Source organism: Ziziphus jujuba, chromosome 1 (genome assembly GCF_031755915.1).
Source record: "Ziziphus jujuba cultivar Dongzao chromosome 1, ASM3175591v1".
Lineage (NCBI taxonomy): Eukaryota > Viridiplantae > Streptophyta > Magnoliopsida > Rosales > Rhamnaceae > Ziziphus > Ziziphus jujuba.
Window position 1 is genome coordinate 17,678,297 of NC_083379.1, and position 12,231 is coordinate 17,690,527.

A 12,231-nucleotide genomic window follows, 5' to 3' on the forward strand; every position below is an offset into this window, starting at 1 on the left:
TTGTATGTCATATTGTACATCAAGTACCTTAGCCTTCAGGCAGTTATTGTAGCCTTTGGGCAAATGTGTTAGCCTTTAAGCAGGCATTACAACCTCCAAGTAGGTATTGTAGATTTTGGATAGATGCATTAGCTTTTTGGTAGGTATTACAGCCTTCCCGTAAGTATCATAGCCTTCCGGTAAGTGTGTTAGCCTTTAGGCAGGTATTTAGCCTTGAGCGGGTATCATAGCTTCGGGGCAGATATATTAGCCTTAGGGCAGGTATTGCACCTTTGGACAGGAGTAATAGTCTTCACACAGGTATTTTAGTCTTCAAGTAGGTATCATAACTATTCAAGTAGGTGTATTACCCTTCAATTGAGTATCATAGCCTTGAGGTAGTTGTATTAGTCTTCGGGCAGGTATTACTATAACAGCCCATCCCATATTATACCGGAATTTTTGCATATTGACCGAAGTTGATTGGGTTTGACCATCATTAACCAAGAGGGTCCAATTTTGACTTTTTATTTGGATAAAATTTCAGGTTGATCGAGGCACCGTTGCGAAGTACACATCGACATGAGTCTATAGACTAGTAGTACGTCGAAAACAGAGCTATGGTTTGAGAGTTATGAGCAAAACAAGTTGAGGTCCGAATTATCCGAAGGTGTCAAAGTTGACTTTTTATTCCTGTAGAATTGAGCTTTGAATCATGTATGATTGTGAAGTACTCATCGATATGAGTTCGTAGACTAGCGGCACGTCTAATTTGGACATGTGGTTTGAAAGTTAGGGATTCGAGAAATTTCTCCGAGACAGCGGTTACTATTAATTGATTTGTGTGTATGTGAACAGTGTCGCCATGTGTCAAGTTTTCATCCAATTCCATGAGTGCACAGTGGCACCTACAGGTGGCATTTTAATTGGCCAAAATGGGTGGTGGGGCAGGGGAGGGAGGAAAGTGAAAGAGGAGAGAGAGTGAGGTGAGAGAAACCACCATTGGCCACCACCATCCGACTACTGTCTGACCATTAGAACAGTACATGCGCCAGACAACCTTCAAGCCCACCTGAAAATCGGCCAATCCCCAAAATTTCACTGCCAACTGACCATCGACGAGCCTGGAACGGGCAGATTTCCGGCAGTAGCGCCGCTACCTTCCACCATAGATTCCTCCCAAACCAGATTCTGTTTGACTCACCGCTGGTCCCTTTGGATTACCCATAACCAAATCTTGCTCCCCACTAATTTTTATGGTGAATGGTTACCGGATGCATCGCCGGTGATGGTAGAACCCGATGACCACAATGGCTCATCGGAAAACCCATCTCCGGTGAGTTTCCGATGACATCTCCTATCCTTCCCCACTAATTTGAGCCCCCTGAATCCATTTCTGATGTCATTTTCCCTCAACTCTCGATGGATTGTGAGATTTGAGCACATTAAACCCGAAATCTTTTCGGCTAGATTCCGGCCACCACGGATCCGATCTCCGGGAAGTAAGACTCAATTCATTATCCTCGTGTCATAAGCTTCGATTGGTATATCATTTGCCAATTTTGGATATCGTTTGTATTAAATCCCCCGGTACACCTGTATAATTTATCCTATTAAAATATTAATTTAATCGATTTTGGGTAATGTTGATATTTTAGAAGCACGTGTGGATTGTGGAATCATTCCTATGGAGGATCTTGATTGAATTGCATGCTCGAGATGAGTGACCCACCTTTAAAACTATTTTTGGATGATTAGTTATATTTATTTTGTGTTAATTTAATATTTAGAAAATATGTTCATGTGGTGGAATTTATTTATAATTGTAGTAAATTTGTATTCTTAATTTTGGTGATTTCTTTTATATATATATATATATACACATATTGATGCTAAATTAAGGTTTCGATTATTAAAGAAATCCTTGATTATTATTATTGTAATTTAATTGAATTTATTACGATCAATGTGTTTCATTAAACGAATTATACTTGAATTCTACATGAATTTTAATATTATTTTTGGCATGATTTGATTTTAAAGATTTCAAGAAAAATATTGGTTTAACTTATGGTGCCTTCAAAATATATATTTATGCACTTGAAATATTATTTGATTGATTTTATGCTTTGGGAAAAATTATATATATAATAATGATGGATTTATGTTGGTGATATTGAAGAAAAATGTGGGATTGTGAATTTAAAAAGTGGTATTATTCCCACGTTGAGTTTTGGAAAAAACTTGTATTTTTAAAATAATTTGGTTATTTGTTTTAGACGCACTCATACAGTACTGGTGTTCTGTATTGTATATGTGGATGAGCGTACAAGTTGTAATGTCTCCCGTGAGTTACCATTGGATCGAGGGCAGGCAAGTTTGATAGTGCACATAAGCTGCCCCCCTCCATGGTTGTGATGACGGTTTAAGCTGCGGTGCTATAGGGATGTTGAAGCGACCGTATGCAAGTTTCTCTCTTTAACTTCCCGTCGGACGGTGCTCGGGACGCTGGATATTGTAGGGCATCACTGGTATATAGTGTGGTGCATCAAGTATTATTTTTCAGATATAAATTTCAAATCCTAAAGTTTTAAAGCCGCATTTAAATTAAATGTATTTAATTTTTTTTATCACCTATTTCCAATTAGTATTTTCTAAAATGTGTCTATTCATATTTTATGTCAATTATTTTAAATCAATGTTTTTAAAATTCATCTTGCCATATTTTTATTATATAGATCGATTGAATACTTCAAAATGAATTTTATAATATTTTTACCACTTATTTTACATGGTTTTTTGTAATTATTTAATTTATGTTATTGACACTGTTTGTATTGGATTATTAAATCAAATTTTATGAATTATATATTGAATCTCACTTTTATGTTACATTTCTCTAATGCAAATATTTTAAATTTATTTTATTATATTTTATTTGTATTTGGATTATTTAATTATTATTTAATTAATTATTTCTTGATTTTTGGGGCACAAAATATTGGATTTTATAAAAATGTTTTAAAAGGGAAACCTTTCCAACAGAGTAAATGGTGACGGTTTTGAGCGAAAATATTATTTTCAATTAATTATTATCTATTTATTTAATTATTCTTAATTAATCAAGTGTACTATGATTATTATTACTATTAAAATTATATAGTAGATTGGATCACTCACTGAGATAATTAGCATTTCATATTTTTAAATCCGTTCCCCTAGATACAAAGATTGATAGACGTTTGTCCAGAGCGAGCTTAACCTTCGTTGCTGTTGTGTTTCGAGGAGTTCTCTTTCTTTTTATTTATTTCTATTTGTAATATTTCTTTCTATCCTTTGTTGTATAACTTTCATACTTAATTGTACCCTATGATGCTCTGTATACTATATTGGATATATTTTATTAAATACTGCATTAGTTCCATGTTTAATTTATGGAAGTACTGATTATGGTGGAATTAAATTGTAGTAAAGTGGGAGGAATAAGGTGGTGTATGTAGAAATGTGTTTTCAGTGCAAGGAATTTGTGGTAAGTCCAACCTTTAGGGGAGGTTCTATTGGATTTTCTATTGGAGGATTCGGTAGAGTTTCCCTGAGATTAGGGCTTGTCTAAGGTTTCGGTGAGGGATCTTGGACGAGTCCTAAAAATTACAATCTTTGGGTAGGTATCGTAGCCTTCGAGCAGGTGTATTAGCCTCTTGGTAGATATTATAGCCTTCCAGCAAAGTACTTGACTTCGGGCAGGTATGGTAGGATTTGGACAGGTATCGTAGCCTTCGGACATGTGTCTTAGCCTTCGGGCAGGTATAATAGTTTTCGAGCAAGTGTATTAGCCTTTGAATAGGTATTGCAGCCTTTAGGTAGATATCGTAGCCTTCGAGTATGTATCGTAGCCTATGGACAAGTGTATTAGTCTTCGGACATATACTGTTAGCCTTCCAATAGATGTATTGGGCTGGTATTGTTGTCTACGGGAAAAAGATATAGCCTTTGGATAGGTACTTTAGCCATTAGGTAGGTATCGAGGTAGGAGTACTAGCCTTCAAGTAGGTACTTCAGCCTTAGGGAAAATATCACAGCCTTCGAGCAGGTGTTTTAACTTTCAAGCAGGTATCGTAGTCATAATAGGTGTTTTAGCCTTTGAACAGGTAATTTAGCATTCGAATAGGTTTATTAGCTTTCAGACAAGTATTGTAGTCTTCGGCAAGAGATCTAGTCTTCGGATAGGTACTTCAGTGTTCGGGCAGGTGTCATAGTCTTTGGACATATATATTAACCTACGGGCATGTCATCTAAATTCTTTGATAGGCAATGTATATATTTATAACTATGAAAAAAAAAATACATAAATATTTACGTAGGTTCTAGATAGTGGTGATGTTATTGGAGTTAGCATTAAGACCTCAACCGTTGAATTTAAAGTATTATTTGCATATATGCATTTTAAATGTAATTTAGTTTGTTTAAAGTTGTCTTATAATTTATCGATTCTTAACTGTATGGTTTAGGGTCTAGAACCTAGGTTGTCTTTATCTCTCACTATTATTTTTATTTTGATTATCTGTATATCTGTATTTATGTGTTGGGTATGTGTTGGGCATAGTCACGAAGTGACGTAAAATTGTGACATTATAGTAAGTGGAAAGTGTAGGTGGCCATGAGTTAGTATGTATCTCCTATGTTGAATAAAATTTTGGGAAGAGTTGCAACAATCATGGGGTTCAGGTGGTAAGCTTCATAAGGGATCTTGATATATATAAAGATATTTGTAGTTTATTAATTATTGCTCATATTTATATTATTATGCTATTGTTATTGAAATCCTACAAATTTGTGGAAACTTATGATAAAGTGGAAGGAACAAAGCAGATGTATATTTTTTACGTGAGTTTTATGTACAGAAAATATTTAGGAAAGTCTAGTTTAGATAGGAGATGCGGTCAGAATTTTTGTAGAGTTTTAATTGGGGTTTCCCCTAGTCGTGGCCCTTTCTAATATTCCGATAAGTAAGCCTGAAAGGGTCCTGACACCTAAATTGAAAGGTGGATGTTACGTGGATCTTTTTTTTTTTTTTTATAAATAAATTTGTTGTTTTCTTATTGCAGTAATGCATCCTATGCTACAAAAATGGCTCGAAGTTAAACTAAAAATAGTTTGATGACTGACAGTGTTTGAAAATTGAAGTTTTGAGATCTAACTTTTTTTCTTTTTTCTTGGCTAAAATGCAAATAATATGATATATCTATGTATATACACTGAGGAGGTTAGAATAATTACATTTTAATACCTTTAGTTTTTATAACTTTACAATTTAGGTTTTCAACATTTAAAAATCACAATTTAGGCTGTTAATTTGCAATTTGTTATAATTTGAAACGTGCATGACTTTTATGTAACAGATTCATTACATTTTAATACCATCAAATATTAAAATTTTATACTTTGGTACGTTCTGATTTAAAATTTAATATGGTTTAATACTTGTCACACAACTTGCAGGCGAAACAGCTATGAAATTCGATTAATTAAAAGTAAAATTAAACGTAAGTTGTAACAAATTATAAATTGAATGTTTAAATTGCAACTTTTGAAAGTAAATTGCCTAAATTGCAAAAGTAGGAAAGTCAAAAATACCACAATAAACCCAAAATTAGGAGAAAATCTTCTATGACACGGTGGTACCACATTAGATGGTACCACTCCATCTAGTTTATTGCCATCTGTTGAGATATTTAGCATGTGTTTTTTTCATATTAAATTATCCAGCTCATCATTATTTTGAAACATAGAATAAATTTTAAAATCTTCCATGAGGAGAAAATCTTCTATGATACTGTGGTACCACATTAGATGGTGCCACTCCAGCTAATTTATCACCATCTGTTAAAATTTATTCAATATTTCAAAATAATTGCCATGTAATTTTACAATTATCCAGTTCATTAATTTTTTTTATGTAGAAGAAAATTTTAAAAAATTCACTTGCACACGCTGCAAGAAAACCTTACTGGTACTGGACTTATCGTTTTTATTTTATTATCCTTTATATATATATATATATATATAACAAGCATGGAAGGTTATTTATCAAAATAATAATAATTAATAAAAAAAAACATGGAGGATTTATTTAGCGATACCAAAACCAAAAGCAAAGAAGAGTTTTGCTCGTGGGTTGGTATAGTCTCAAGCTAATCGACCTCATCTGGAAATAACAAGAGGAAGAGAAAGGTTGTTTATGGTCGGCAAGGTTTAAAAAATCTATATCGACAAAAATATAGAGAGTTCAAAATATAAAATTTTTTATGGAAATATAAAAAAATATTGAATATCGATAAAAAATTATAAAAGATTATGGAAATTTATTTTAAAAAATAAGAATTTATATGGAAACTTTAAAATTAGCTTTTTTCATCTATTAGTTATCAAATTGATTATAAAACTTGCTAAAATATTGAATAGATGTTATATTCTTCTTAGTTAATTGATTTATAATAAGTATTAATTACCATAGATAAATTATTAATAATAAAAATATATCAAAAATACATATTTGATAAAATTATTTATTAACTAAAATATATAATAAGATTATTACAATTACATTGTATTTCATAAATGTCATCTCAATACTACATAGAACTTCTGGATGGTTGAAAATCATCGATCTCTTCCTCATTTTACTTTTGAAATTTGAGAAGTTGTTATGAAAAGATGTATCTCCCCGATAATTTTGAACATAATTATTAATATGCCAACCATATGGATATTGCATTATTCGTTGACTATATGCATAACTACTACTTTCTGATGGTTGAGTTTGAAATGGTACCTATGAGTCGCTATGTTATAACATTTCATAATATTAATTGAATAAGGGTTATGAAAATAATTTCCAACCTTTATTGATTCAAATTTCATAAAAATCAAATAATTTTCTTGTTGTGACATCTCCATTATATATTTCTTTTTACGTATATAGTATTTTCCAATAGCACCGATTCCTTGACTTGCATCTCTGCTTTTATAATCTTCATCTTGTGTTGCATGTGTGTAATATTGTTAATCAGTAAATGGGCTTGGTGATTCCCTTTGGTCACTACCTTTTTTAACTTCTAATTTAGATAATTTATTAAAGTTATCTTCATCACCACTTGAGCTAGAGTGACTACTAAAAGTCTCAAATTGTAAATGTGTACCATCTAATGAAGCTAAAGCACTAGTAATTCTAGTTGGCTCTCTCATAAACCTCTGAAATTAATCACCACTACTAGATTTTCTTCTTCAAAATTATTAAAAAAAAAAAAAACCAAAAACTTATGAATTGTCAGGAATATATATATATATATATATATTTTCAAACAAACATTATTATTTCACATGTATATGTTTCGTCATCTATTTACCCATATTTATAAAAAAAAATATTCCCGGCAATAAGATTTGCTAAGTTAAAAAATATAATCCGCAAGCTTTGTATTTTTGCTTTATTAATATTTAATAAATAAAACTTATTAATGTTATTTAAATTAATTCATTCTATTTTGTTTATATAACTAAATATTTAAAAGATAATTAAAGGGTAAAAAAATTATCAATAAAGTTAATCTGATAATTTTTTTTTTACTAAATATCAATAATATTTATAAATTCTTTAAAAAAAATCAAAAAAATTTAAAAAGTCTCATCCATATTTTCAACATTTCAGTGGAAATTTCATGGAAATATCAAAAATTTCCATGAAAATTATAGATTTTTTAACCAAATTGTTAAGAATTTGATGCAGATATTTTGATGGAAATTTCCGTAGAAATTATAAAAAAATTTCAAAAATTTCGACGGATATTATGAAAATTTTATCCCATTTCCATTTGGAGCTTAAGTTTCGTTTCTACCCTATGAAAAAAAAGGATATATCGAAGAAATATCAAGATTATTTTCGATTTTTTAAATCTTGGTGGTAGGTTTGTGGAAGAATAAGATAATACAGGCCTAAGTTCTAAGACCACCTTTGCGAGAGGACTATAGAAGAATATCATAGAACAGAAAGTGTGGGTCTTCGATGTGCGTTTTGGTTTTTTTTTTTTTTTTTTTTTTTTCTCTTAAGTAAATACCTTTTTGGTTTGGGGTTGAATTGACCTGTGAAATGACCATGGAAGAAAGAGATACTTTCAAGCTCTAGATCTAAGTAACAATGGAAAAGCACATGGAGGAGGAGGGTTTGGAAGCCAGAATGTCAAAGATGATGAAGGAAAGTCGTTCTTACAGCACGCTTGTGCAAGTAAATTTTTAAAGTTTTTCTTTCTCAAAATTTAAAAAAATAAAAATTAAAAAAAATGATGAACTGGATAATTTAATATGAAAAAGACACATGCTAAATATTTCAACAGATGGCAATAAATTAGATGGAGTGGGACCACCGTGTCATAGAAGATTTTCTCCAAAATTAGAGTTGAGTCCAAAGTCTTGGGGCTAGCTGCCACTATAGCATTTTAGAGTCTAAGACCTATATTTTCAACACGTACTTGACCAAATATACAAATGAACCGCACCATATTTTCCACGAATTAAAGCTGTTTCTGCAACCAACGTTTACGAAATAAAAAACGTCGACTTTTCCAACTTTGGATATTTCTAAGGTGGTAACCAATTTCCAAGTTGAGAGAAGAACAAGCTTTGTGGCCCTGTTTTCAACCCGTAAAAAGATTCTTTGATTAGCTTTTTACACAATATATGTATGTATATACATCAATATATAGAGGTTTTCCAGTAGACGCCAATAACAAGAAGCAGCAATGGTTTCTTCGAGTAATTCATTTTACGTAATTGATTGTTACATATTGGTAGTTGCCGTAACTCAGACCATTGCTCAGCCAAACTTTTTATACCACTTCTGTCAAGGTACTAACTACACCGATAACAGTGCCTACCAAACAAATCTCAATCGCCTCCTCTCCATCCTCCCCTCAAACACTTCTATTGACTATGGATTTTACAATTCCTCTTATGGCCAGAACTCCGATCAAGTTCAGGCAATCGGACTTTGTAGAGGAGACGTTAAGCCGGAAGCTTGCCGTAGTTGCCTCAGCAACTCTACACATCTTCTAACCGAGGTTTGTCCAAATAGGAAAGAGGCAATTGGATGGTACGACCAATGCATGCTACGCTACTCAAATCGCTTCATATCTGGAGTCGAGGAACATGCTCCAAGTTTCTACATGTGGAATCTCGGAAACGTATCTTCCAATTACGTTGCTGACTTTAAGGAAGTGCTCACGAACTTAATGGCTGAACTGAAAAATGAAGCGGCAGCTGGTGGTTCTCTTCGGAAATATGCAACAGGAAATGCAAAGTCCAACTTTCAAACGATATATGCACTTGTGCAGTGCACCCCAGATTTGTCCCTGCAAGATTGTACCAATTGCTTGAATTGGGCTATCGAATATATTCCAACCTGTTGCGATGGGAAAAAAGGTGGAAGAGTTTATAGCCCCAGCTGTTACATTAGGTTTGAGGAATACATATTCTATGAACCAAGTAACATTAGTACTGGTGGCACTGGCAAACCACCACTACCATCACCAACTCCTCCCCCAGCATCCGCCAATATCCCTCCTAGTCCTACCCAAGGTATATTACTAATATATACATACATCCACCATTTTGATTATAGGTGTTTGGGCACTGGTTTTTCTAATAGCTAAATCTTATAGTAATATATAGTATAAATTAATTTTTTCCAATCGAGAAAAAAACAAAAATTCAAGCGAGAGGCTGTAGTGAAAATTTCTAAAGGGAATATAGTGAAGTATTTTTATACGGCTGATTTTTTATTTTTATTTTTATTTTTAATTTTTTCTTCACTCCTAAATGAAATCGATATTTTATTTATCTAAAAGTTTGTTATCTTACCCTCCTAATATAAAAGTTACTCCAATATCCCTGCAGGAAAGAAAAGTAATACATCTGAGACTATTATATTTATAGTTGTGCCAATTGTTGTTTCTGTGGTATTAGTGATCTCTGTCTGCGCCTATTTAAGACAGAGAAAAGGCAAAGCTAGACATACTAATTTATTTGGGCGGTCAAGTCACACAGAACTTGAAACGGCAGATGAAATTGCAACTGCGGATTCCCTGCAATATGGTTTCAACATAATCAGAGTCGCCACAGATAACTTTTCTGCTGCAAATAAACTTGGACAGGGAGGATTTGGTCCTGTTTACAGGGTAAGGATATAAGGGTAACATAAATGGATGCTTCTTCTTTATAATAAATTGACAACAAGCTAATCTCCAATTTGACTGAATAGTATTAATTCCCTTGATCTCTTTCTTTTCAAGTTCTATTCTTTTTGTGATGTACTATATATCTTCAGGGTAAACTTTCCAATGGCCAATATATAGCGGTAAAAAGGTTGTCTAGAGACTCTGGACAAGGAGATCTAGAATTTAAGAATGAGGTTCTATTAGTTGCCAAGCTTCAGCATCGAAATCTTGTTAGGCTCTTAGGTTTTTGCCTTGATGGAAATGAAAAGCTTCTTGTTTATGAATTTGTTCCAAATGCGAGTCTCGATCATTTCATATTTGGTACTCATACATTTCTGCTTTTGTTCCTAAAACTTGTTTCTATTTTTGCACTTCATTTATGCAATATCATCTTACCCTTTCACAAGGGGGTTTAGACCTTTGCATATTTACTTGGTTTTAACAATGTGTTCAAAACTAATATAGATCCGCTCAAGCGAGCAAATTTGGATTGGCAAACACGATACAAAATTATAGGAGGCATCGCTCGAGGGCTCCTTTACCTTCATGAAGATTCTCGTCTTAGAATTATTCATTGTGATCTTAAAGCTAGTAACATCTTGTTAGATGCAGAAATGAATCCTAAGATTTCAGACTTTGGCATGGCAAGGTTATTCTTAGTTGATCAAACTCAAGACAATACAAGTCGAATTGTGGGGACCTAGTAAGTGCATATCTAACCATGCTTTCTTGCTTTCATAGAATACAAGCTCAAATTCCAAGCAACTATAAGTTAACCTTTTCATTTTTTTTTTTTTATAGTGGTTACATGGCTCCCGAGTATGCAATGAATGGGCATTTTTCAGTTAAATCTGATGTTTACAGTTTTGGAGTGTTAATTTTGGAGATTATAAATGGACAAAAAAATAATAATTTCCATCAAGGAGAGAATGTAAAAGACTTGCTAAGCTATGTAAGTAATACAATCTCTGTTACCTTTTTATTTTACCAAAATTGCAAATGTAAGGGTAGGAAATATACATTAGTATCAAATTCTCAAATAAAATAATAATAAGATACTTACATTATTACCTTTCTTTTTCACGTTGAACAATAATTGACTAATTTAGGTGTGGAGAAATTGGAGGGAGGGCTTAGCTACAAATGTTGTAGATGGCATGATGAATGGTGGTTCAACAAGTGAGATAATGAGATGCATTCACATAGCATTGTTATGTGTCCAAGAAAATCCAACCAACAGGCCAGCAATGAATACGGTTGTTCTAATGCTTAATAGCAATTCTATCACTCTTCCATTACCCTCACGACCAGCATTTTTCTTGGATAGTGCAATTGAATCAGACAATATATCATTGGTATCATCATATTACAATTCCAAGGCCACAGGATTTGATGATCATTCTAGAACCAAAAGAGCTGCTTCTGTCCAACCATCCATAAACGAGGCTTCATTTTCTGATCCCTACCCTCGATAGTTATGTGAGATTTCATATGCAACATGTTACGAAGTTTTTATTAACACATATCATTAACCCTCTAATGGGATATAGTTTATAATGTGTACTTATCTTGAATTAATGTTGTACTTAGCCTTTGTTGTATCTGTTTGTGTGTACTTTATGACAAATTGTAATTAGTTTGTATATGTGTATTTGTTTGCTACGAATGAAGCAACTTTATCCAAATTCCCTAATACTTTTACATGGTTTCAGAGCTCTAATCTCTAATGAGATTTTACCTCTTTTGTTTTTTTTTTTTCTTTTCTCTCGTTTTCTTCATGGCCGACAAAATCTCTGTTGACATCCTATCCACACCTCAATCTTAAATCACTGTTCAGAATGACCTTAGTTTTACTGGTTGGACTCTTATTATTCTTAATGTTGCTTCTAAAGCTGATATGAAATTGATGGATACTACTTAGTAGTTGCTTTGAAATTATGGCCGACAAAATCTCTGTTGACATCCTGTCCACACCTCAATCTTA

The 12,231-nt window shown here is 32.8% G+C and overlaps 1 protein-coding gene across 1 annotated transcript; it reads left to right on the plus strand.

Moving 5' to 3' along the window:
• Positions 1–8,596: 8,596 nt before the first annotated feature.
• On the plus strand, positions 8,597–11,928 carry LOC107421181 (cysteine-rich receptor-like protein kinase 10). The gene is made up of 6 exons (XM_016030366.4): positions 8,597–9,609; positions 9,928–10,208; positions 10,358–10,568; positions 10,713–10,950; positions 11,049–11,199; positions 11,357–11,928. The coding sequence occupies exons 1-6, from the start codon at positions 8,775–8,777 to the stop codon at positions 11,720–11,722; spliced, it is 2,082 nt and encodes a 693-aa protein (XP_015885852.3). The 5' UTR covers positions 8,597–8,774; the 3' UTR covers positions 11,723–11,928.
• Positions 11,929–12,231: the final 303 nt, after the last annotated feature.

Coding starts and splice junctions, on each gene's coding strand:
- LOC107421181 (XM_016030366.4), top strand. CDS start 8,775: ATGGTTTCTTCGAGTAATTCATTTTACGTAATTGATTGTTACATATTG. Junction 9,610..9,927: donor CCCTCCTAGTCCTACCCAAG/GTATATTACTAA, acceptor ATATCCCTGCAG/GAAAGAAAAGTAATACATCT. Junction 11,200..11,356: donor TAAAAGACTTGCTAAGCTAT/GTAAGTAATACA, acceptor TGACTAATTTAG/GTGTGGAGAAATTGGAGGGA.